General features: G+C 46.3%; 1 protein-coding gene across 1 annotated transcript in view; it reads left to right on the top strand.

Annotated features, from left to right (window-relative positions):
* Window positions 1-21,640, top strand: part of SYCP2 (synaptonemal complex protein 2) — a 47,965-nt gene extending 26,325 nt beyond the window's left edge. The window contains exons 20-35 of the mRNA XM_036009468.1: window positions 1,519-1,646; window positions 2,331-2,367; window positions 4,999-5,069; window positions 5,165-5,222; window positions 5,838-5,893; window positions 6,613-6,670; window positions 7,154-7,348; window positions 10,882-11,052; window positions 17,510-17,600; window positions 17,834-17,977; window positions 18,516-18,643; window positions 19,555-19,649; window positions 19,727-19,826; window positions 20,186-20,244; window positions 20,388-20,502; window positions 21,557-21,640. Of these exons, the coding sequence (XP_035865361.1) occupies window positions 1,519-1,646; window positions 2,331-2,367; window positions 4,999-5,069; window positions 5,165-5,222; window positions 5,838-5,893; window positions 6,613-6,670; window positions 7,154-7,348; window positions 10,882-11,052; window positions 17,510-17,600; window positions 17,834-17,977; window positions 18,516-18,643; window positions 19,555-19,649; window positions 19,727-19,826; window positions 20,186-20,244; window positions 20,388-20,502; window positions 21,557-21,640 (1,590 nt within the window). The remainder of the gene's footprint in view (window positions 1-1,518; window positions 1,647-2,330; window positions 2,368-4,998; window positions 5,070-5,164; window positions 5,223-5,837; window positions 5,894-6,612; window positions 6,671-7,153; window positions 7,349-10,881; window positions 11,053-17,509; window positions 17,601-17,833; window positions 17,978-18,515; window positions 18,644-19,554; window positions 19,650-19,726; window positions 19,827-20,185; window positions 20,245-20,387; window positions 20,503-21,556) is intronic.
* Window positions 21,641-26,879: the final 5,239 nt, after the last annotated feature.

The raw sequence follows: 26,879 nt of genomic DNA, 5'->3' as shown, positions 1-26,879 counted from the left end.
TATTGCTGATAACCAAAAAATAACTTGCTGGGATTTTGACTGAGATTACCTTGAATCTATAAATCAAATTGGAAAGAACTGACATCTTGACAGTATTGAGCCTTTCCATTTATTTAGATTTTTTTTCATGAATCATGTGGTGTTCCTCCTACAGATCTTGTGTGCTTTTTTTATATTTGTAGCTCATCCCATTTTGGGGGTGGTAATGTAAATGGAATGTAATTTCAAATTACAATTGATTGTTACTGATATACAGGAAAGTGATGGGCTTCTATCCTCTCACCATGCTATACTTGCTTTTTAGTTCCAGGAATGTTTTTGTTAGTTCTGTAAGCTTTTCTACATTGACAATGATGTCATTTGGGAACAAAACAGCCTTATTTCTTCCTTCCCAATCTGTATCCCACTTATCCTTTGCTCGTTTTACTGCATTAGCTAGAACTTCCAGTGTGATGTTGAGCAGGGGTGGTGAGAGCAGACTTCTCCTTGCTGCTGACCTTAGGGGGAGAGCATCTAGTTTCTCTCCATTAAGTATGATGGCGGCTGTGTTTTCCGTCTGTAGAGGATGTTGTCCTGTGTTCCTAGTTTTCTGAGAGTTGCTATCATGAATGGGTGGAAATGGGATCTGGGCAAATTTTTTGTTCTTCTGTTGACATGATCCTGATTTTCTTCTTTATCCTATTAATATGATGGATTACATTCATTCGTTTTCAAAAGTTGATCCTTCTTACCTCAAATAAATTCCTCTTGGTTATAGTAGGAAGTTCTTTTTATACATTGTTGGCTTTAATTTGCTAATATTTTGTTGAGGATTTTTGCATCTATGTTCATGAGGTGATAGTGGCTTCACAGAATGATTTAGGGAGTATTCCCCATGCTTCTGTCCCCTGGAAGATTGTAGAAAATTGGTATGATTCTTCTGAAATGTTTGATGGAAGCCACCCGTAAACTGACCTGGGCCTGGTGCTTTCTGTATTGGAAGGTATTAATTATTGATTCAATTTCTCTGTGAGTTTTTGTAGAATTTCAAGGAATTGGTTCATTTAATCTAGGTTATCAAATTGTGGGCATAGAGTTGTTCCTAGTATGTCTTTATTATGCTTTCAACGTCAGTGTGATCAGTAGTGTAGTGATCCCCTTTCATTTTCGGTATTAGTCATTTCTGTCTTTTTCCTTTGTTAACCTGACTAGCACCTTGTCAATTTTATAAATCTTTTCAAAGAACCAACTTTTACTTTCCTTTAGTTTTTTTTATATGATTCTTGTTTTTCCATGGATAGAAACTTTTAAAAAGTAGTATTTACAGAGCACTCTGCACAGTTCTTTCTATGTTAAATAAGACTTATCCTGACTTAGTTAACTGCCTAACAAAGCCCAGACTTATTAAATAATTTTAGACCCCCTTTATTTCCCTTTGTGATTATACATAGAACCAGAATTTAAAAAAATTTTTTCAGCCCTTATTTTCATTGGAAGGGTAACTTGTAGAGTGCTTAAGTAAATTGTAAATTGTTTCAGAGAGAAAAGTCAAAAGGGAAAGAACTTACTGTTGCAGCAGATTCCTTGATCAGCCAAATTAACAAGCGATACAAACCGAAGGATGGTGTACAGTCTACAAGAAAATCAAAGGAGTCTTTGATCAATAGGTATGTTCTTAAATTTTAGACATGAATATTTTTCTGACACATACAACTAGTTTTACACTGTTTTAAGATTTTCAACTTAAGATTTTCAACATGTTAAAACAATGTAACTTTCCAGTAGAAAATACATATTTACTTTTATAAATAGTAGCTGCTTAAATTAGAACTAAATTTGATATTAGACATTTTAGTATCAAATTACACTTTATAAAGTATCAAAAACATCATATTTATACAGCATACTATTTCAGAAATAAATCTTTAGGATACAGACTTACAGGAATTTTTTATTGAGCCTACTGATTAGTAAAATGAATATTTAAATATCTTGCTTAATGAAATGAAATTTAAATGGGCTGAAATGAGTTACTTTCATATAGTAAATATGTATTCCATTCACATTTAAATTTATTCCAGTTCTATTATAGGGCATGAAAAAAATTACTCTCATGGCAGAAGCATTCCATTTAAATTGCTTGGCACCTCCTGCTACATGAATGAATGGAGTATTATTGTTGCTATTCACTATGAGTGAAGTTGAAGAAACATGAGACTAGTGCTGTCACATTTCAGCTATTTATAGCATTTTGAATGTAGACTTACTGACCTTACAGAAAATGCCTTTTATGAATAACATTCTACTGATATTTAATTGCTTTTATAATTTTGACAAAACTTTTTTTACAGTGGTTTTTCAAACAAATCTGATCTACAGCTCAGTAAGGTAGGTTTCATTTATTTACCCCGAACATACACAGAGTTACACTCTATGATAGCTGACTGTAAACACTACAATAGAACAGTGGTAGGATGGAATTCGATGTGATGTTGTCAGCTATTGAAAAGCGGATTAAACTAACGACTGTGTAGTGGCAAGTACTGGAAGAAGCCCTCTCATCTACTCTGCAAAGCAAAAGCCCCATTACGCGCGTGTGTGGTACTTTTACTTTATGATTCAGTGTATCTCCATTTTTTCTAGCTATTGCTCTCTCCTGACAGTTAGATACTTCTTAAATCCCTACTTTTGTTAAAAATCATGATTTATCCAGGCTTAAACTATAAGTTATCTTCTATTTATTCCTCACTATTACTTTCTCCACTTAACTTCAAATTTTGAGGTTTACCTTTTGTAAGTTCCTCTTGAGTCTTCCCTCTCCTGCCTGTTCCAGTGTCCTGTTTTTCTAGTTTGAGTTCTAAACTTCTAATCCCTGGATTACTACAATAGCCTTTGTGTAAGTCATGTTGCCTCTAGTATTTCTTTGTGCCAATTCATTCATGCCGGCTGTTTTCTTTCCAAATCGCACAGCTGCAAGCTTGTCACTCATTCTCTTGTTCAAAACCTTTCTTTGATCCCTGTTGCTTATTGGACTGAGTGTGGAGAATTAGTCTGGCTGCCTAGTCCCTTTAAAAGTCAGTCTTGTTTCCTGATGGTTTCCTGGGCATGTTTTGTGCAGCTGAACTACAGCTCGAGATTCCTTGAAGTGTTCGTTTTCTTTTTCTCCCACCTTTGGAAAGACTTTGGAACTGGCTCGGCACAGCCTCGCCTTCTCTTCTGATTGTGAAGACTTTATTCCCCCTTGCAGGGATTACTTGAGTCTACCTTCTTTACAGAAAGTTTCCGAGGTACATTCAGAATCCAAATGACCAAGGATTTTGAGTTTGTGTTACAGAACAAACAAGGGGGGCCTGGGACGATATAAAGAGGCCCCCAGGTCCGTTATGTCCGCCGCCAGAGGAAAGACGTCTCTCAATGCCAGAGATTTGTGAAAAGGAAAGGAAACGTTTATTTAATGCTATACAGACTTAAAGTAGTGACCTAATGTCTTCACCAAGAATCCTAAAGTCCCTTAAAGCACCCACAAGCAGACACAGTCCTTCCTTCCTTCCCCCTTTGCCCAGTCCAGAGTACCATATCTCCTAAAGCTGTGGGGGTCCCTACTCTGGCAAAGGCACGTGGTCCTCTCTCCCCGGACCACGGGAGTCCCCACTCTGCCAGAGCCGTGTGGTTCTCTCCCTCAGGGCCGCGAGAGTCTTCACTCTGCTAAAGCTGTGTGGTTCTCTCTTGCAGGGCTGCGCATGGTTCTCCCCCTCCAATGGCTGCCGCGTCTCGGTTTAAATCCCGGCGCCAATCTTCCTCTGCAGCCCCATTTCTGGCTCCTCTCACAATTGGCTACAGCTGCCAGATTCTGGGCAGGTGTGGCCTGTGGTGTGGAGCCAATGATCTCCAGGCTCTTCTGGATCTTACTACAGATCCCTATTTGAGGCTCCCCTCTTGGCTGCACCCTGTCACATTTGCACGATTTCTTTTACCTTTTTGATATTTACCTCACTATTGCAGTTCCTTTTTATTTTGTAACACTTCAGTCTTTCCCAAGAGTGTAACTGTTTAGTCATTTTTGTGTCTTGTATAACAACACCTTTGCTCATCCTTGTATCTTCTTTAATATATCTGCTCATTTTTATATCTTCTGAAATACCTAGCACACACTCGCATGCAGAAGATGAACACGTGTATCTGAACACTGGTAGAAATCATACTAAAAAGGTTAAGTCAGATAAAGTGACCAGAGAATTAATACATTGAGAGAGAAACTTTGGCTCGATCAGTTGGAGCGCAGTCCTGGGCACCAACAGGCTGCAGGTCGGCTCCCGGCCAGGGCACATGCCAGGCTGCAGCTTCCGCCCTCGGCTGGCACGTGCGGGAGGCGGCCGACCGACGTTCCTCTCTCCCCTCCTCTCTCTCTCCACCCCCACCTTTATTCTCCAAAACCAATAAAAACATATCTTCAGTGAGAATGAAAACCAATTACTTCATTAACATTTTATTTAACAACTTCTCTACCCTATTTTTTTTCTACCCTATTTTTTGATGAGCTCGAATATATTTTGAACAGCATGCTATAGGAGTAATCTTACACATTTTCCCCTAATAGTCCTCGTTGATTGATGTAATTTTGAGTCTTTTACATGAGATTTTACATAAACCTCAGCCTCTCTGAAAGTCTTTCTATTTAAGAAGTTAAAGCACATGAGTACAAGAAACAATGGTATGTGTGGTTCTACAGTCACCAAGATTCAATTCAGCTTGTAGAATGCCAGTGAGGTCGTTTTGCCCATGTACAAGAAGTTATTTGATTTACACTTTCATTATGCTTTTAGTTAATACCGAAGTCTTCAATATTTTTAACTATGGATGTTTAATACTTTTATTTAAGGAAACTGTTACAAGTGTGAAGTTTATGTTAGTAGAAAAACAATTAGAAAATAATGTGAAAATTTAATTGCATATGTTATTTATTTGCCGAGTGTAGAAATTTACAAGTTCGAATGGTTTTATGTAAACTTTTGTACTTAGGAAAAGGTTCAGAGAAAAAGTTACAGACAACTGAAGACTACTTTTGTTAATGTTACTTCTGAATACCCACTGTAAGTAATTTTTCAAGAAATTTATAATTTTTTTCACATTTAAAGAAAATAAAGTTATTATAGAATGGAGTTAATGTTTCTTCTCATTTTTGCAGGAATGATGTTTACAATTTTAATATGAGTGGAACTGATGAGCCTATTATAAAACTTGGAGTAAGCTAGAAATGTTATTTTATATTTATTTTGTATTTATTATGCAGTTACTAGAGTGTATCTCTTTTATTTACATCCTTATAGATATGCTTTAAAATATTTAAAAATATAGATTGTTTATTTTTATTAAATATATTGGAGAAACACTGGTTAATAACATTACAGGGATTTCAGGTGCACAACTTTGTAATGCAACATTTGTACGCTCCATTGTGTGCTTACCACCTGAAGTCTAGTCTTCTTCCATACAGTTTTAAGTATTTTTAAATTTCTGTGGTACTGACATCAGTGTATTTAATTTCCTTTGGAGTCCTCTGAAGTAGAGAAAATGAGTAATTGGGACATAGAGGAACTCAGACTACTTCATCACGAAAATCACTTTTCTTAGATACAGTTTAAATTTTTTACAATTGTTTCAAAATTTTAAAACAATTACTCATTTTTAGTATATTTTACAGTACTAGCTTTCTTAAATATGAAACCATTTTAGTAAGCTTAGTTTTATTGTTACAGCTTATGGGTATATGGCATGATAGAAATGAGACTTCATTTCTTTTAGTTTTCGTTTACCTTCTTTTGACACTAGAAAAAATGTAATGCTTACTCACAATATAGATCCAGGAATTTCAAGCTACAACTAGAGAAGCCTGTGTGGATAATTCAATAAAGTTGTAAGTGCTTTATTATAATTAGTGGGATCGGATTAAAATGTGCTTATCTCAATTGTTCTTTTTCTTAAATACTTCCTCCCAGTTTATCTAGAGAGTTTTTAATATATTGAAAGAGTGAATTAAAGGGCCCTTGTCAAGGTTACTCCCATTATGACCCTATTCTTTCAGCATCTATAGCTGACCCTTGAACCGCATGGGCATTAGGGCTCCGACCCCCCTGCAGTTAAAAATTTGTGTGTAACTCTTGACTCCCCCAGAACTTAATTACTAACATCCTACCGTTGCCCCAGAAGCCTGACGACATAACTAGCAGATAAACACATATTTGTATGACGTATGCATTCTAGACTGCATTCTTACAGTAAAGAGAAAAACACATTTGTAGTGTTTACTAACAATCATCTGTGTATGAGTGAACCTGTGCAGTTCAAACCAATGGAGTTTGTCAACTGTACTTCTAGAATAATGTGGACTCTGTGCACTTTAATATTACTTGTATATCTTACATGATAAAGCCGAAAGGATTTAGTAGTATTTTTATCTAACCTTGCAACTTTATAGTTAACTGAGGTCAGAGAGTAAAAATCGAGTACCCAGCATGATATAGTGAATTAGTAGAGTAAGGCCAAAAACCCAGGTCTGACTGTTTAGTGCATGCTACCTTAAGAAAACAAGTACTTAAAGTTAATAAAAACTAATGAATGCATTTTTTGTTTAAGGGTTGGTTTAAGGAATCATGATGAACTTGAACCGTCTCTCAAAACAAAAGATAAAAGAGTAAGTTATAATATCCTGATGTCTATTAAAACTAGTACTTCTTTCAATGATTTCCCAATACCAAAGTTTATCACGGAACTGCAAAACAGAAATAATTGGACCACTTGTTTCCTCAGAAATTACATGTTCTCATTACGACTTTTCTTCATGGCCTGTGAGCTGCTGTGAGCACCCAGTGATGCCTGTGACAGCTTTGCCATCTTTGATGGTGACAGGCTACATTTCTACAGAAGCGAGCCGTTCTGACTTAACCTTTAATAACGACACTGACAACAAAATACAAATCTTGCTCTCTGATCTAGATTTCCAAGTGGCTTTCTTGAATAGGTCCTTAGTGCCAGGTGGATTAGTATGCTAAAAACATGCACTGTTAGTTTTTCTGGATATTTAGTGGACTTTTTTTTTTTTTTGCTGATCTTACTTTGCATGACGTGTAATAAGACGCATTTCCTCATCTTTTACGAGGGTTCTTTTTTTTAATAGATTGTAAGGAGTCACAAAAAGAAAAGCCTCTTTAGTGACACCGACACCGAGTACAGGTGCGATGACAACAAGACCGATGTCAGCTGGCTGGCAGAGCCGAAGCCCAAGCCGCAGCTGGCCGTGTACGGCAGGAGCAGAGGTGTGAGGAGGAGACAGAGGAGCGGGAAAGCAAGTGAGAAACCACTGCTTGGAGAGGTGTTGCCGACGGGTCTGCTGGTTCACCCACGTCAAACGCTCTGTTGGTTGATAAGTCCGGTTTTGTACGTGGACAGTATTTTTAGTCACACACCCTTATGAAGAGAAGAAGAGAGGGAAAACACACACACACACACACACACACACTGCCGTGGCTGTGCTTTCTACCGGTCCAGGGGTACGGGCATCTGTGCACGGCCGCTCTGCGGCGGGGCCTCGGGGACACGGGCTCTGCCTCGCACGGTCTTCGGCCCGCGGCGCGCTCTCGTCGTCTGTCCGTGTGGGGCCTCCCGTTTCGCTTTGCTGCGATGAATGCATTAAGTACCCACGGACCCGACACCTTTAACAAAGTCAAAGTTTGGATAATGTCCCATTCCCTGCCTCACCAACACATACTTTTTAGGAATTCACATAGATGCAATAAAAATACATTAAAAGGAAAACAATTTTGTTGCAGAACTATTTTTGCCCAAATTTCCCACAAAATGTTTTCCTAGCAAATGGATTCTGCTTTCCCTAAGCAAGTCTCTTAAAGTGGTTGGGTGAGAGTCTGAGGTACGAGTTTGGGGCTGGAAATAACGACTACTTTCATTGCTTAACGTTAATTTCAATGTTTAATAAAACAGTAGAATCAAAGATTTTATATATTCCATTTTTAATAGAAGACAGCATAACTCTGACCTGTTAACTTATACTTATTTTAAGGGCATTGGCTTTTTTATTTAAGGTTCTCTTTTCCAATTATAGTTGACACACAGTGTTGTATTAGTGTCGGGTGCACACTCCAGTGATGGGACATCACGTAACTTACCACGTGCTCGTCCTTGTACGTCTAGTGCCCGTCTGACCCCGCACAGTTGTTAGAATATCGTCGCCTGTGCTCCCTCCCTGCACTTCACATCCCTGTGGCTGTCCCGTCACAGCCGGTTTGTACCTCTTAGTCCCGCCCCCTCTCCCGTCAGGGTCAACATGTTCTCTTTGTCGGACTCTATTTCTACTCTGCCTCTTTGGAGTTTTTAGATTCACCTGTTAGGTATGTGTTTATTGCCATTTTATTCATATTTTTCATCTTCCTTAGAAGACCCTTTCTCATTTCATATAATACAGGTAGTGATGCAACCTTTAGCTTTCTCTTGTCTAGGAAGTTCTTTATATGTCCTTCAATTCTAAATGATAGCTTTGCTGGGTGGAGTGATCACTTTGAATCTCTCTTGCCAATCCCTGTGGCCTACAGAGTTTCTGTGGAGAAATCAGCTGACAGTCTTAAGGGGGCTCTTTTGTCGGTAACTGCTTTTAAGATTATCTTTGTCTGCAGCCTTTTGTATTTTACTTAGCACGTGTCTCGGAGTGGTCCTCTTTGTGTTCATCTTGTTTGGGGACTCTCTGTGCTTCTTCAACTTGTCTGTTTACTTCACCAGATTAGGGAAGTTTTCTGTCATTATTTCTTCAAATAGGTTTTCAATTTCTTGGTCTCTTCTGCTTTCAGCATCCCCAGGATGCGAATGTGGTGCGCCTGAAGTTGTCCCAGACGGCTCCTTACACTATCTTCACTTCTGGGGATTTTTCCTGGGAATCAGCTTTTATTTTATTTCAGGATGAAAATAACTAGTAGTGACCTGTGGGGCGGGGGAGGAGTGATGGCTTAAAAAGAAATTAAAATAGAGACATGGAAATGAGCTCTGGCATGTGTTTGGAAGTGGAGCTGAGTCTTGAGAACCGGTGAGAGGCAAGTCATGTGTGCAGGAGGAAGGGCAGCGGCACTACTGCCACGTGCGAGAGACTGAAACACGGAACAGCAGGGTGTGCCCGGGGAGCGCGGTCCCGCGGGAACCAGAACGTGGGTGGAACCCGTGGGGCCTGGTCACAGTGAGCGGACTCTGGAGCACTGGGGAGGCAGAGGGTTCCCGTGCCCCCAGGGAACTTACAGTCTGGTGGGAGGATGTGCAAGTAAAGGCACTTTAACAAGGGAGAAGCAATCAGAGACCCTGGAGTGACGTGCGAGTTTAGAATGCTAGTCAGTAACTACCTTTGAAGGAAGCTTCTGAGCGGATTGTTGAGCTGGCCGGGGGACAGCGGAGTCCGAGCGGTCCCGCCGCTGGGGCTGGGCTCCTTTCTCCGGGAGCTTCGCTGCCGCCTCTGCTCGGGCATCCCTCTCCTTCGGCTTCGAGAACTTTTAGGAAGTTGAAATTGTGCTTGAAGGGCAAAACAGGGGTTAAGGACTAAAGCTGCTCTCAGCATGTGATAAATCTTAGAAACATAATGAGTGAAAAATAAAGCAAGTTACACAGCATTACTTATGACGTGGTTCTGTTTTACAGACTTCATTATATTGCTTAGGGATACATACCTGTGAGTTAAGACTTCCTTTGAGATCGCGTGAATGAGAACCAGATTTCAGGATAATGGTTATCTTTCAGCAGAGGAGGTGTGGAGGGCCACATAAAAAATACACATAAGTAGATTCAACATTATATTCGCATTCTAGTTCTTAAATTTCAATGGTATTAACTTTATAACATATTACATATTCTCTTGTATGTTTGAAAAGCTTTACAATATAAAGGAGAAGGAAAATTGGTAATTCATATCAAATATTATACTTAAAGTTATCAATGTCAATTTAGCCTCAAATCATCTTGAAATTTAAAGTTTGAATGAGTTTAAAGATGTAGTCTTATTTTTTATGATTTTAACATATGCAGAAACATTCTAATACATTTTAATGCCAGTTTTTACCCACTTCAAAAAACTTAACCTTTTTTTCTTGAATTGCAGGACCACTTTTGGAAAGAGACCAACCAAGATCTAAAATGGTAAAACTCAGAAGTTTGTATTCAGAGATTCATTTAAATATCATTTTTTTCTCATCGTGAAAAAATTTGTCATCTCATGGTTTTATCCTTGTTATCAGTTCCTTGTCCCCTAACTGCTCCCATCCTCATGCCTCACTTTTCCTCCACCTGTTCCACCGGCGGGCAGCCTGTTTCAGGTCTGCCTTACCCTGTGCTGATGGGTGTTTTTGATGCCTTTCTCTTACTCTTTCCTTTTATAAATCAGAGCTTTAATCACAGGGATAAAATGGTGATAGAGAAGATATTTGGAATGGAAATATAAAATCCAGTCCTTTTAAAAAAATGTGTAACTGGAAGTTTGTGCTTCTAAATCCCCTTGCCTTTGGCAACCATCAGTTTGTTCTCTGTATGAGTTGGTTGCTGTTCTGTTTTTGAAATTCCACATATAATATAAATCATATGGTGTTTGTTTTTCTCTGTCCAACTTATTTCACTTACCATAATCTCCAGGTTTATCCATGTTGGAAAGGACAAGATTTAATTTTTAATGGCTAAGTAATATTCTGGTGTATACCAGTTGTTTTCAAAAAACTGTCTCTGCATTCATTTTTAAAATTAATCATGAATCTTTTATTTCTAGAAAGAGTTCATGTAGGTGTTATCACAGTTTCAGTTTTACAGTAAGTAACTTGTACTTGTAACTCAAATATTGGTATAACATTCGGAAATCTTTTTCTGAAGACACCCAAGGAAAACATCAGCAAGAAGGCAGATGAGAGCATCCCAGATGGGAGAGCCCGGCGCCCGCGCAGAGCAGCCAACGCCAAGATCAGTTACAAGGAGCTCTCCAACTCCGAGTCGGAGCGCGAGCAGGAAGTCTCACAGGCGCCGAGGGGGAGGGTGCCAGTGAAGGTGAATAGAAACGGCTCAGAGTAATTTCTAAACGCTTCTTAACATACTGAATACAAAATATATTTTTATAAAAATGTTAGGTTTATCTTTTCACTTCAAGATTTAACCCTCTATAAGAAAATTTACATAATTCTAAAAATTGACCCTTAGACAATATAACGTTAAAATTTGTAATAAGTTGGCATTCCTGTTACAAAACTGACGTTTGACTCGAGTAGAATTATAACTTCAAGAAAATACCCTTCTGCCCTGGCTGGTGAGGTTCAGTGGATTGAATGCCAGCCTGCAGACCAAACGGTCGCTGGTTCCCAGTCAGGGCGCATGCCTGGGTTGCAGGCCAGGTCCCCGGGTGGGGGTGTGCAAGGGGCAGCCGATCAATGTGTCTCTCACACATCGATGTTTCCCTCCCTCCCCCTCTAAAAGTAAATAAATAAAACCTTTAATAAAAAATAATAATGTCCTTGAATGAGAGAAGTACTGGGTCTTCCCAAAACTGTGCTTCAAGGAGTGTGGACGGTTAGGAACCCGTGGGCCTCTCTCTCGACTGGAAGTGCAAGTGCGGGCCTGAGTTCTCACGCCCACCGTTCCGTCTGAGCACAGAGACAGGACAGTCCTTAGGTCCCAGAATGACACACACATCCCTACCCACCCGTGCTTGAAAGCTTTTCTTAAAGTTTAAAAAAAAGTGTTAATAACATGCCAGGTACTATATCTTCCGTGCAGTCCTCAACTTACAATGATTCAACTTAAAATCTGCCTTTATGATGGTGCGAATGCAATACACATTCAATAGAGGCCATTCTTCAAGTTTTGAATTTTGGTATTTTCCCAGGCTAGCAAAATGTGGTATGACCCCTTTCCCACGAGCCGCAGCGCCCAGCAGGCGCGTGGTCCCCAGGGCCAGCGTCCCGTGCACCTTTCCTTCAGAGCGCAGCTCAGGTAGACCAGAGCAGGGGAGTTCCGGAGGTTAGACGTAGTTAGTGCATTTGTGACTGAACCGCATTTTCACCACGCACGGGGCTTACTGGGAGCTACGTCCCTGTGAATCCAGGGCCATCTGTGCCTCACAGGTTTGACTTTTAAAAGCTCATAAGCACGACAGGTGACTGGACTGTTACTGACGTCTCGTTGTACCAGTGAGAAGGTGAGGCTCCGAGAGACGAAGGCACTCGCGCGAGGTCCGCGCAGGCAGGAAACGGTGGAACCAAGGTCTGAGCCCAGGGAGTCTGGCACTGAAGGGAGGTGCTGCACACCACCCCGTCCTGACTTCAAGTCACTGACCTCCACTCCGCCTGCTGGAACCCGGCTGTCTCCCACCTGAAACCTGGGAGACACTAAGGACGCTGTGGCTCGCCTCCGTGTTCTCTGTCACTTCTCACTGCCACTCGCTCTGCGTGCAGTCAGGGCGCTCTCCCCAGACCACCCTCGTCTCTCCGGAGAACAAGCCTGCACGTCTCCTACCTTCACAAGCCCGTGTCCCCCTCCCCAGCACACCCCTAGCTGGGGCAGCTGAGATGGCCCGTGACTTCCGCACGAGCCCGGTGCCGCTCTGCCCTGGCGGCCGTCCTCCGTCCTCTCAGCGCGCGCCTCTCGCCACTTGCCTCTCCGGACCCCGAGCCGGGGCCCCAGGCCGGCCCTCTGCTTCCCCTGAACAGAACGTCACCTCCTTTGAACCTCAATGTTGGTGTGTATCTCGTGTGGTACTCATTACAGCGTATGCACCACATTTCCTGTGGGGCTCCAGGTACCGGCCTGTCACTGCACATGTGGTGGTGCCTCCTGTGCTCACATGCAGTAACGGAGGGTTAATAAATACTTCAGTGTAATTTAAATAGTTTACGTGCCCAAGCACAGACCACTGCTAGGCCACTATAATTGAACGTTATCACTACACGTAGGAGGAGGACACCTATTCCAGAGGCGACACCGTGATGCTGCCGAAGAGCGAGCAGGACGCTCTCTCCGCCCAGACTCAGAAGCGTGCGTCAAAGGCAAGGGCGGGCGGGGAGAACAGCCTTGACTCCTCTCCTGCGTCTTCCTCATCCGGGAGCTCTCCGTCCATCGAAGTAATGAGATGTCAGTACCTTTTCTTCTTCAGTTGAGTATTTAATTGTTTTATTGTAACTCTGTATGAAAATACAATTTGAAGACTAATTTGGAGGGGTAAATTAAGATTGTGGGTAGTCAAAACTTTATTTTTAAACAAACGCTCAGAACTTGGTCTTTGCTAAGTAGACTTGGGAACAGTGCTGCTACGGCACTGGCATCTGCCCTCGCTCCTTCCGTCAGCTCCTTTCGAGGGTGTCTCGGAGCACAGGCGGCGAGCACCAGGCCCACGGGCCGAGTCGGCCCCCCACCTTGTTTTTCCGGCCGGGCACCTTGTTTCTACCCGGCGGCAGCGCCGAGCTCTCGCGCAACTGTTCAGGAGCAGTTACATGCATACAGTCCTAAATTACATTCCGCCCTTTGAGGGCAACCCCGAGGCTGATGTGGCCCCGGTGGAAATGAGTTTGGCACCCCTGTTTTCGAGCATGTCTAAGTATCCATAATTTCAGTTAACATTTGAGACTTACATGAGTTAACACATACACTTCCTCTAAAGTGGCTCTTCTTCTCTAGAATATCTTCATTGTGGTTGGTACCACGGTCATCTCAGATAAGCCCGTACACACTCAAAGACAGGTCTTGATTTGGTATGAGAACTGAGAATTCATTTACATTAAGATGTATCGCAGTCATGAATTCCCTCATCTATACATGAAGCAACTAGAGCAGTGACTACCCGAGCCTTCCCGGCCGTCAGCTCCGAGACTGCGCTGTGCGCCGGCGCCGGCGGGGGCAGAGGAGCGCCCGGGCCGTCAGCTCTGAGACTGCGCTGTGCAAGGGCGCCGGTGGTGGCACAGGAGCGGCGGTGGCACAGGAGCGCCCGGGCTGCTGTCAGGGTGCAGCGCTCAGGGCAGATGATTTTGTTTGAAAACGTGTTGGATGTTCTTATTCAGAGGGGGTGTCACCATTACACTTTAAATGCAGTCATTTAATATTTTTAAAGTCTTACACAATATTTTAAACATAACTTGGTCTTGATTTAGTAGTGAAAGTCCATCCTTTTTACATACAGTCAGACCTGAGGCTTTGATAAATCACCCCGTTTCTGAGGCAGACAGCAGTAACACCTGCCATCTCCGTTTCGTTTGTGTTCTGTGAGGAGTACAGGTGTGGAGGAAGGCACGGACCAGGGCTTCACTCGGGATCATGGCTGCGTACCCACATCCCTGTCACCCAAGGCAAAAACCTTACCACCTGAGTCCTTAAACAGTAAATACAGTGTTGGAGATCCAATCAAGTTACCGAGAAACAGTGAAAAAAATCTATGTGCGAGAGAAAGTTGCTCACCCATTCCACAATCCCTCTCTTCGGTAAGATTGTATTTTCCTTTATCAGATATATTTGAGGTGGGCAAATCATTTTCTCTAATCAAGTGCATATTGCTTGTCTACTTAGTTTACGATCTCGTGTCTGGTCCGGAGGACGGAGGGGCCTACCGACCAGTCACCCAGCCGCAGTGAGCCTCAGGGACTGGCTGCAGCTGCGGTGCACGGGGCGGTGGGGGGGGGGGGGGGGTGCCGGCGGGAGCCCTCTGAGGGGACGGCAGCTTCCCGTGAGGTGCTGCGTGTGTGTTCAAACCGCATCGTTCACTTTCTAGATGTGATCGGCTTCAAACCAGCACTGCTTTCAGATTTTAGTGTCACTCAAAGTCTGTAACCTATAGAGCTGTCAGTCACAGGCTGACAACGCCAATTGACAAGGACTGTAGCTGAAAACAGTAGGACTATAGCATTTGCTTTAGAGTTTTGTAGGAACTTTAAAACTAGTAGGTAACTGGTATGAATATTAAATTCAACAAATTGAAAAATTTATGTGTTGTTATATGTACCATTTCTTAATAAAATATGTAGGTAGGCTCAAAAGTCTTCCAAAAAGATATCAGAAATAGGAATCAATTATGGGTTAAAGTGAGAGAGAGATGTAAAAATGTAATGTCTACAGGGAGTGTATTTGTATTGAATTTTTAAGTTGTGCACACTCTGGTACCAATTTATAGTCGCCTGCCCGTTTCTGCTTGGGTGGGATTGATGGCTCCATCCGGAGAAGCCTGCAGCGGTAACAAAGGTGCCGAGCTGCTTGCCCAGGGGACAGAGGTCGCCACACCTGGGCACGGCTGACGGCGACGTGCGTCAGACAGCACTGCGCTCACACCCTGGCCCCGCCGTGTGCTGCCTGTGTGACGTCCTTTTAGGGGTGGCGATTCCCTCTGCACCTCGGTTTCCCCAACTGCAAAACGGGGCCGTGAAAAATTAAATAGGTTTGTTACGTAAGCACGCTCCCTGACACATTGTAAATACTCAAATATTTACACGGTAAATTCTCTTAATGTGGACTGACCTCTGTACGCAAAGATGTCTCCCGGCTTTGTCTCTGCCTACGGAGAGTGACCTAGTGCACCGTCATGCTCGGCACCCCCTTCCTCTGGCGTCCTTGGTGATGCCGGTTTGGTTCCAGCCGCGGCAGCCGCCGGCTCTGCCGTGAGAGCGGCCAGCGCACCCGCAGCACGTGCGTCGGCGCTTCAACACGTGTGGTCGTGCGCTCCGGCGTCTCCCGCCGCACCGCGCCTGGCCGTGCTCTCCTCGCGCTCCTGAATTCTCTTGGCCCTTCACTTGTCCGTATAAGTTCTAGCACTGGTTTTGTCTAAGGAAATAATGCCATTTCCCAGTATTGATATCAAGCTTTCTCATCCACATTTTTCATTTTTCTGCTTTTTGGTCTTGTTTCCAACAAAATTGTACCAAATCTTCACAGAGAAAATTATACTACTTGTCAGATTAATCCCAAAGTGTTTTATGGGCTGCCTTTTTACTGGATTTAAAAAAACCTGTTTTCTGGGTTTACTTTTTTGCTTTTCTGGAAAAACACTCCCGACGTTTTGTATCTCCCACAACCCCGGCAGCTCTGGCAGAGCCGCCTGCCTGCCTAGGCCCTCCAGGGCGCGGGCGCACGGAAGGAAGGCTGCGGCCCGCATCCACAACGGTTCCGCAGCCCGCGCCGTGCCTTACACGCTCTGGTCTCTTTAGTGTCGCGGGCGCTGTGACCTCCTGCGAAATGTCACACAGACACCCTGCGAGCGGCAAGCTTAGCCGTGGTTTTTGGTGGATGCTTGGTATCAAAGGAATGTTGTCGTTGTCTACGGGCTCCTGGTTTTCAGTTTTGAATAGGTGTTGGCTTTTGGCAGCAGAATTGGTCCCTCAAAATTTACATTGTTTAATTTGGGGGGCTTTAGTTTTTTTTTACTTTATTTGGGTTTCTTTATGTCTTGTTTATTCATATCCCAGGTTTATTCCTATTAAGAATAGTACTATTGTAGATAAAATGTAAATTCTGTGGTACTTAAAAAAACACAAATTGCATTAGCTATTCAGCTATAAGCAGTTATAGTTCAGAAAAAACTGTTCATGGAAATTAAACCTCCAATTATCAATTAAAATGATATACAAAGTAAAAGGGAGATACTATGATAGTATAGCATCAAACCTTGTTTAAACTAAGGTGATCTGATGAGAATTGATTACTGGCCTGTAATAATTATCATAGTATTTCCAACTGTTATTATCTGTAAATGTGTTGTTTAAAATATGTAGGATAGTTTGAGCACAGAAGAGAGCTAAATTTTTTTCAATGGTAAGTAGCAAGGTCTTACAGAGTGAGAATATAGCTGTGAACCACCTCCTTACATATTTGTAAGTAGGACTTTCTGGCTTCATAATTGTATAGGAATTTGGCTGAGCTTTTGTCACTTATGAAAGTCCATCACTATCGGCAAAAATGCTGTAACAGTCTGTAAAATACAGACGGTGCAGAGTATCGTACAGCGCGGGGAGGGCGGGGGCCGGCTCAGCCCGGGGCGGGAGGGTGGGCGCCTGCCGACTAAGTGGACAAAGAGCCCTCATGAGTACAGGGAGGGGCCCAGAGCAGACACGCATGTTTACAAAATAGGAAAAGAGCAATTTGACTGGAAGAAAGAAACCAGCATGATGAAACAGTAAAACACAAGGTTAGATGAAGAGGTCTTAAAGACAGAGCTTGAAAGAGGAGTTCAGACTTTCATTTTCTGCAGTTCCCCGTTTTCGGACTCAGAGAAGTCAGAACCCTAACAGGGGGAACTGAGAAGCGGGGGCAGCTGCACAAAAGCCAGCGGGAGAGCATTACTGAGACTTGGGACTGAGATTCCCCTAAGAATGTAGGTTGCTACACGGAAGTTCAGAGGTGAGAAGGGAGGGACAGAACAATCTGGAAGGAGAACTGACGGCGTTTGCGACACACTGACTTCAGGGCTTGAGAAACGGGCAAGGGCGAGTCCAGGAGTCCTGAGGGTGTTGTTTTCCATCCTTGGTGTGTGTTTTAGGAAACGCACTCCGCATCTCCACCGTCCTCGTCCAGTGAAGGAGGAGACCAGCCGGGGAGCGGCCTGCGCGGCGGCTCTGCTCATGGATCGGGTTCGTGCTCTCAGCTTTGCTTTGCTTTTCGGTCCCTCGCGGGGATCGCTGGCCTTGGGCACACTGACTTGCTCAAGCTAGTTCATGCCAGAATGGAAATGAGGAACTAGACAGAATTTAATGCAGTTGCCTAAAATGATAGAAACAATTAACTGAAATAAATGCTTTTTAATAAAAGAACATAACAGGTACTTTAATCAAGACTACAGCATTATTATTTAACTGTTCCTAAGGCCCGACACACCATCTCTGTCGCAAACGAATGTACATAGACGCCAACCTCAGTAACCCCGAACTAAGGCTGGAGGAGGACCAGGAAGGGACAGCAGACTTGCTTCCCCCAAAACTGACTAAAACTGAAGATCCAGACCACAAAGGTAGGTACAACAAATGCAGCACGTGTCAAAATGCAGTTATTCGGGAAGGCAGTTTCTTAGATCTCGAATGCTCCATCCACCAAACAGACCCCTTCGTGAAGACCCTTGGGTGGGACCCAAGGGCGACGATGCTTCGTCACAAAGTTGATTTGGTGTGAAGGGTGCAGTGGGGCTCTTTTCCACTCATAAACACCCTTGTCTTTCTACCACCGGTCCCCTCGTGCAGGTGGTGGTGCTGGGTTAGGAACTTACTCAGAAATCCGTGTTACTAAATACTTAATTCATGAAGTAGCTAAAACCAGTTAAAATAATCTGAAAATGTTCCATTTTAATGTTACCATTACTGCTTTAATACCAAAAAAGTTCTTTATACATCAACTATTTTTAAATTAGAAAATTATGCCTGTGCCTTTAATTTCGTAACCCTTAAGATTACATAGAACAGGAAAATAAGATTTTGTTCTCAGCCTCATGACAAGTAAGGATAAGCTTATAAAAATGAGTATTTTAATTTTGGAGGCCCGTCTTCATTTTTTAGTGTCTAGAAGTGCATCTTCAGTGTCAACGAACGACTCCACCTTTTCTGGGAAAAACTGGGGAACTGAAACCGCGGCTGTCGGTGTGATGTGTGAGCAGTTTAACACCGAATTCAAGAAGAAATTCAATGTGAGTTGTTTGAGTTACAACAAATAATGTGATGATATACCATGCTTTCTGCTAGAATATCCACTTGTTTCATCTTTTTGCGACAAAACACCTGTTCATGACTTCAGCTCCCCTCGCGTACTGGAGAAAGCCTCTCATCTCACGAGTGAGTTTCTCTCCTGCAACCTGTGCGTTACCGTCTCCTCCTCCTTACAGGTTCTTTCTCTTTGTCCTTCTTCCCTGTTTCATTCATTTGATATTTTGACTCTTCTGTGACTCTTTTCTCTTTGATCTCACGGAGGACAGATACCGCTAGTGAGGGGACTGGAGGGCAGGCGGCCCGAGCCAGAGAAGCCCCGTCTCCTGGGCCTGACCAGCGCCACACTCAGGCGTCCTTCGTGCTGGAGGCCCCGGTGTGGTCTCGGGGCTTGGCCACGGTTGGCCCAGTCTGAGCAGAGAAGCCGGGACTCCTACACGGGGCGGGGCAAAAGTAGGGCTCTGGTGGCGCACGGGAGAAACAGTTCATCCCGGTATTGTTTCCCCGTGAACAACGGTGAACCCACTGCTGCCGCATCCCGTACTGTTACTCGTCTTCTAGAGGTGGATGACTTGTGTTTCTGTGAAACCCATAGTAAACCATTCTCACTTGACCTTGAGGTTTGGTCCTGAAGGGGACTGTAATCACTGGCGCCTTTAAAAAGTATCGGAGAGTGTGGCGTCCTGACCGAACAGTTCCCAACTCCGCCCTCAGGCAAAGCCCTTGTGGGGGAACCGCCGCTGCTCTGAGCCTGCTCGCTGACGCCTCGTCTCCATCACCGGGTCCTTCGTTTTCCACTGTTCTAAGTTCGTAGTCCTTTCCGTTTCACAGGAAAGGCTTTGCTCTTAATATAGCTTGTTTAGATTATCATTTTGTAAACATGAGTCCTTTTCAGATCCACCAAAAACTGATGGATTATTTCACCAAGCAGTCTTGGAAAACAGCTCAACAGCATCTGAAAACCATGAACCACCACATTCAGGAGTACAGGTACGTGGTCAGATCTCTTCCGAACGCTGTATTTGCCGAGTGCTGGGTTTTTCAAACAAACTCATTTTGTTTCATAGGATCCAAAAACTTGATAAATTCCAGCTCAACATCATAGAAGAGTTGAAGAATTTTGAAAAAGATTCACAGACTTTAAAGGATTTGGAGAAGGAATTTGCGGTTTGTGCTTTTGAGAATTTAAAAACAATTTTAAAACCTCACTTTTAAAGAGCCACACACAGGAAAGCCTCTACAGAACTGCTGCCTTTACAGCCTCCGTAAGGACGTCAGACAGTGTCACATAAACACTTCAGTCACGGGCTCCGTCCGGTGCGGCGCGGGTGCCTGTGGCAGCACGGCAGCACTCGTGGGGGGTGTCACTTCCAGTGTTTTCATCTGAACGAGTGTATGACATCGGGAATCTTCTTAGCATAGAGCCAACTTGTTTGTTTAAATCAGAAATAAGAGAAATATAGTGAATTACACTGTTTGCATTTTTAATCATGCCAAAGTATAACTAGTTTTGCATTAAAACTTAGGACTTTTGGGAAAAGACGGTTCAGAAGCTCATTGCCTATCAACAGAATGAACAGGAGAGGTTAGTACAATGTCTTTCAGGGCAGGAATCTATACATTTCGAGTTAACAACTTTATATTGGGATTTTTAAATTGCATGAACTAGAGCGATGTAATCAGAATCCCGGTGAACACGAAGGTAACGCCTCCCCGCCTCACTCGCAGGCTCCACCTTCTGAAGGCCTCCCTGGACGCCAACGTCTTCTACAGCAGCGACCGGGAGGAGGCCGTGCGCGCGTCCGAGGTGCGCCCGGCGGTCGCGTCCCTCCTCTCCGCGTCGGTGCGTCTGTGTTTCACCGTGAACGTTTCATACTAAATCTCACGGGGCAATGTATGTCTTTATTTTACAGATGTGTTTCATGAAAGAAAACATGAAAATTCTCCAAGACAGGCTTCTTAAGGAAATGGTAAACCAACTGTCCAGTTTGGGTTTTTCAAATGGAATCATCGATCATGCTTTCTTTTAATGGGAAATTCTTTCACAGGTTTTCTTTCTGGATTGAGGGGAGGCAGTTTTAGCTCAGGGATTTGTTATTTAAATTAGACTAATGGATCATGTCTATGGTAAAATAATAGGGGTGACTTAAGGAGTCCCTCCTAAAGAAGTAAAAACCTATCAATTTGCCAATTGAACAGTTCTCTAGAACAATGATTTCTTTGCACCATGGCCAAGCACTTCTCAAGGAGAAGCGGTGTCAGGACGCCAAAGAGAATTATCGTACACTCGGACAAGACTTCATTTACGTAGATTTGGGGATAAATCACTCCATTTTCCCAAGGTCGAGCAGACCGGCGGTCGGTTCTGGGAGGAGCAGTATGGCTGGGTGGGTCTGAGGCTCCGCCCGAGGGAGCGAGTCCTTGGTGGTTTCCCGAAGGGGCGGGTGTTTCCACGTGTACGTGGGCACTGACCTTTGTACACGGGATATACTGATGTACTTAATTTAAATGAAGCTCACCGTGCTGCTGTAGTTGAAGATCAGGATGTTTAGCTTGAAGCAGACTAACTAGATTGATCCTTGTTGAAACTGTTTCCTAGACGACACTTAGTTGAGTATTTGCCTTTGCATATTAAGTCCAAATGCCGCAGACTTGAGGTTGAGAGGACCAAAGGTCTCCTCTCGGCCGGTCATCCGGAAGGTCAGTGAGGGCCAGAGCCCAGTCCGCGCCCAGGCCCGACCCTGGGGGTCAGACAGGCAGGACCCTGCTCCACGACAGCTTTACAGAAGGGGCGCTTTCGAACCAACCCCTGGCGATAGCCTGATTTTCCCCCGGTTTACGTGGTCTGACAGTGACCCTTTAAAACGGAAGGGTCCCCTCCCTTTTCCCGGCCACAGCAAGAAGAGGAGCTGCTCAACGTGCGCAGAGGCCTGCTGTCCCTGTTCATGGCTCGTGAGGCGGACGCGGACATGGACATCTAGCGGCCACCCGGTTCCACCCGGTTCCTCTTCGTCCGAAGCTGAGGCACCCCCAGGACAGCCCTGCAGAGAGAAAGTGCCCGTCGCTCAGGCACGAGTGCCTCTGACCTCCGGATTCAAGGACGTGTCTCATGGGCGAGAGAAAGCATTGGCTCCCAGCCCCCGAAACGTGCCCGTGCAAACCACAGAAAAGGAATTGCCTTGTTTTTTTACTAGTGTTTGAAGTAGACAATTGTTACCGAGTTAACGATATTTAATTATATTTATAAAACTAGTTTAATAAACCAAAATGTATCATATAAAAAGTATTTTAAATGAGTACAGTTTGGACTGAATTATGAAGTATTATTAAAACTTGCTTAGTACTTCAGAATATCTATAAGTAATAAAAAAAATTAAGCTGCACTTGGAAGTCTTTGATTTAAAATACGTAAGTGCAAACGGGTCCTTCCAGGGCACCTCGGGGAGTCTGTTCATATGGTTCCGGCCTCCAGGGACCAAGGAGCCCAAGACGGCTCCTGTCCCGTCTGCGTTTCAGTCCTGAGTGGGCCCCTGACCCCAGAGCAGGCTGTCCTGACGAGTCCTTACTAAGCTGCTATTCACTGTGGTAACCAGATTACTTTATAAAAATGAATACACGGTGTGCTTTAATTGCATAGAAAAGTTGAAATAAATGCTCTATCATTTGATCAATTATATTATTTCCTACATTGTCATTTTCCTGTTTTATGAACACTGGGTCAAACAAAACATCCTCCCCAGTCAGATGCCCACAGCACAGCAGCAAGCGGCCTTGACCCCGCTTGGGTAATCAGAGCGTTCCAACGCCACCGGGACTTGACCCCGGCGCCGCCAGAGCGCCCGCTTCTCAGTCGCTCCGTCCAGTCGTTGCTGCCTGCTGGGGCTGACCGGCAGGTAGCAGGGCCTGCTGCAGGGGACCGGCCACTCGCTGCTGCAGCATTGGACGCTGCTCAGGCCTCCGTGTTTCTCGGGGACTCCTTCAGAGCCCGACCCGGGCACATTTACCTCGGCCCTGGCCACACTTGCTCGGCCCCTGACTCGCACGTCACGCCTCCCCCCACCCGGGCCACCCGTGTGGGCCAGCCTGGTCCCGGCCCTGCGCTGCCACCCTGCGCTGCTCTCGGAGTCTCAGCGCCCAGTGTCCCCCCCACGCCTCCCCGTCTGGCCTTCCCACCGGGAAGGGATCTTACTAAGTCGCCTTCCTTTTACGCAGCTTCTCGGTGCCACGTCCCCCTGGGCTGGCGTGAACTCCCCCCTTGTCTGTTTCCTACTGCCCTTTTACCTCTTAATCTGGGGCTCCCTCCCAGTCCCCCACTTTCTCCTTGCAGTTTCACCGGGTTCCGTCCGAAAGTCATTTTTGCGTACCGATGGTGTTCAGACGTGCAAAGATCCGACCTTTACTTTGGGCACCACCAGGTCCAACGCGCTGCTTTCTGAACTCCTGACGGTGCTGACAGGCACCGCAGTTCTCAGGACAAGTCAGACCTCTCCGCCTCCGGTCCCTCCCCATCACCAGGGAAAATAAACCTTGTCCTTCCATTCCAGTACTAAACGTCACTTTTGTTCACCCAGTGACTCATGACGAAAACCAAGAACTCGTTCCTCATTTCTCCTCTTCCTCTGGCCAGTCAGGGCCGATCAACACGTCCTACAGATGTTGCCACCAAGATGCGTCCCCGTGCATTCTTTCTGCCACTTCCACCGCCACTGCCTCTGACAGCGCCCACGCCATCCCCACACAGACAACCGCCGCGGGCCCAGCCTTCCCGCCCTCTCTCCGGAGCCCTCACCTGCTGGCAGCCCACCCGACCCAACCCGACCCGTCGGGCGCGCACGGAGGCAGCCGGTCAGCGCCTCTCTCGCACCAACGTTTCTCTCTCTCCTTCCCCTCTCTCTCTGAAAGCAATAAAGAATGTCCTCCAGTGAGGATGAAAAATAAAAATGACTGTTTATTACTCTAAACGCAAAATGCCGCTGCTCTCACAGCACTAGGGGACAGGCAACCGGCAGCCTTGCCACCGCTCACCCCAGAAAAACAAAACCACTGTCTAAGTACGCAGCAGCGACACGCTCCTGCCGCCGCCACCACCACTCTCACAGGCAAGTACTCGGCTCGGGTCAGCCTGCCTCTAAAACACTCTCCCGTGTTTAGTGTGACTTCAAATGCGTTCGGTTGCTCACGAGCACCTTCTGACATGCCTCTTTCTCGTGAGAAAACCCGAAAACTGGGTAAATGGACACTGGGAACCTACGGGACTGGTCGTTTTAACACTGCAGTTAGATTCCCCATTTCTGGACTTGACTTCGTTGAAGAGCTGGGTGTGTAGCTAGGAACTCCCCTCCCATGTGCACCAGAATAACCCTAACCTTGTAGTTACCCCGCATGTCCACAAGGTGGACCTCTTGCTGTTAGACGCTTCTCCTTATCCCTTTCACGTGTCCAAACATCACATCATTTCAAAGTGCCTCTAAATTTTTTTAATGCACTTCATAAAAAGTCGTGGTCTCCTGTCTCCCCCCCATTGGCTTAAGCTTAACGGATGCTGCTAGAAGTCCTCTGTCTTTCACAAAATTACCCGTATTTTCTTAAACTTTTAAAAATCCTTAAAGACAGAGTTTCTTTGATGACTGGATGTCGTTACACGAACAGTAAGTTGTTTTGCTTTGTGAAAACGAGCAAACGAGTTGTGAAGTGGGCGCCTGAAAGCCGTCAGGACCACGAGTCACAGCGAAGGGCCCCCAGGCGGCCGCCGCGGGCGTCCTGAGGAGGAGGAGGACACTGTTTCCTACAGTCTTCCCCGTGTTCAGTATAAAAACTTCCTCTCCAGACGAGTGCAACAACACAGGGACACACTTACATAATGGGCTCGCACCTGCCTGCACAGCGGTGGGGTTTAGGGACCGCTTGTTAATCGGGTTGCCCCCCGGACGAGGGCGAGGGGCTTTCAGGACGCCGCGCCAAGGACTCCCTGAGCTCAGGGCCAGGCCGACCGCCGGGGCGCAGGAGACGTGCCCGGGGCACGAGTTTGAGTTTGTCTCGGCCTCCACAACAGCCGGGGAGAACGTGGAGTATGCAAACACAACTTACAGTGCTCGCTTATGAATAAACACACAATGGAAGAGGCTACACGCTGTTGCTAACATCTTTCACTAGAGTGGTTCTATAATACCCCAGAACCCTGGGGTCTGGACCAAACCAAACCCCTCCTTCGGGCAGCCTGTGCCGTATCTGCGCTTTTTATTTTACTTGCCTGGTAGTTGTGGGACCGGACCTGGGCGGCAAACCTGGACGCGTCCCTCCTGCCCGCTCCCTTCGTTCCCCGGCCAGCGTGCAGGCAGCTCCGTGCGAGGGAGGTCGGTGGCAGCGTCTTATACCTCATTTGGGCTCTAATTAAGATGTTAAATTGAATAAGATGTAAAGTAGAGAGCTGCTGCAACGTAGCTCAAAACAGAAGAAAAACTTACGTGTCTTGGAGGTCGGCTGGCCGCAACTGGCTGTGAACGAGAGACAGTGCGTACACGGATACACGTTAAACGCACAGTTACGTGCGCACACACAGGCGCTCAGGAAATGAAGGACCCGCCGTCCGGTCAGAAAGGGCCGAGTGTCTCATTTCACAGACGAAAAACAGACTCCGCGAAGACGAGCGTCCACAGCAGCTCACACAGCGAGAGAGAGCGTGAGCTGGAGTCTTCCCACTGTCGTGCCAGACAGTGGCGTTCGGCACGACACTGACTCCACGAGCGGTGTGCTTGCCGGCACCCGGGGGTGACCCCAGGTCCCCGTGACCGAGGGCCAGCACAGGGCTCAGGCCGCGTCCACGGGTGCCTGCCCCACTTAAAGCAGCAGAGCGGGGCGGGTCTCGGAAGAAGCTGAGGACGACGCCCAGGGACACCAGGCTGCGAGGCCACCTGCAGCCGCACCCCGGCTCCCGGTCCTCAGATCCGTGGGGTGTGCTGGGTGCCCGGCGACCAGCAGCGCGCCTCCCTCGTCGCCTCCAGAGGAGTCGCTCCGCGCCACTGGCCACCAGAGAGATGCAGGTGACCAGGGGACCCTCGTGCACGGCGGGTGGGGGTGCAGCAGACCGGGGCAGCCGCGGGGCAAGGCCGTGCGGAGGGTCCTCACAGAGTTAAAAACGATGGAACCGCCCTGTGACCCAGCGGTTCCAGCGCCGGGGACGTATCTGAAGGAGCCCGGAACACGGACCGGGAGGAACGTAAGCCCCGCGTCCACTGCACGGTCATCTACAGTCGCCGGGATCTGGACACAGCCCGAGTGCCCACCAGCAAACCAGCGGCTAGAACAGCTGCGGCCTGTTCACACAGGGGGATGCTACCCGGCCATGGGGGGGGGGGAACCTCACCCGCTGCGACGGCGTGGACGGGCCTGGAGACACCGCGCAAGCGAGGCAGGCCAGGCAGAGGAAGACAAGTGCCACCTGGTCTCATTCCTCTGTGGGCTCTGACGGACTAACCAGCTCAACTACAACAGAGGCGGGGACGCGGGGAGCAGCCCGACAGCCGTCCGGGGCGCACGTGTGCGTGGGGCCGGGCGCACAAGGCGGAGGGCTGGGTGGCCTCAGGGGGGTGGTTTGCAGCGTGGGGAACGGTCAGCAACGTCGGGCAGTGGGTGTGGGGCCCGGCGGGTGCTGGGGGCGGCAGGGGGCCCCTCTGTGGAGCGTAGTTTCCCAGCCCGCTCCGCCGTGCAGCTGAGCCTGGCGCGGAATGACACTGCGTACGTGCCGTGGTCGAGAAACAGCGCCACCGGGGCCGTGCTGTCGGGCAGACGGGAGTGCTCCCGCAGAGCACAGGACCACCGGCCGGAGGGGCAGCCAGGGTGGGGGGTGAGCCCGGCACTCCCGCCGTCCGGCGGGGGGCCGTTCTGTGGGGCGCAGTCAGAACCCACCTGAAAGCCTCCTCCAGGGGTCACAGGTTTCGACGTGTCCCCCTTTGTGCCAAGGTCACTTCCTCCCTGTGACCTCCAGGGACTCGCTAACCTGCTCCCTCTCGGACGGTTTTCATGCCGGCAGGCGCGAGCTCGGGAACGCCCCTCAAGAGGGAGGCGCTGCCATCTGGGTGGGGCTGTTCAGCACGTTAGCACTCGCTTCTAGCTTTGTCACTCGATGACACACAAATTTAAATTAACTTGAAAGAGATCGTTTGGTTTTCCGAGACACAACCATACACGTTAACAATTTATAAAACGAAAACATAGGCCCTG

The sequence above is a fragment of the Phyllostomus discolor genome, chromosome 9 (assembly GCF_004126475.2).
Source record: "Phyllostomus discolor isolate MPI-MPIP mPhyDis1 chromosome 9, mPhyDis1.pri.v3, whole genome shotgun sequence".
Lineage (NCBI taxonomy): Eukaryota > Metazoa > Chordata > Mammalia > Chiroptera > Phyllostomidae > Phyllostomus > Phyllostomus discolor.
The sequence above is the reverse complement of the archived record's forward strand: the minus strand, read 5'-3'. Positions and strand labels throughout refer to the sequence as shown.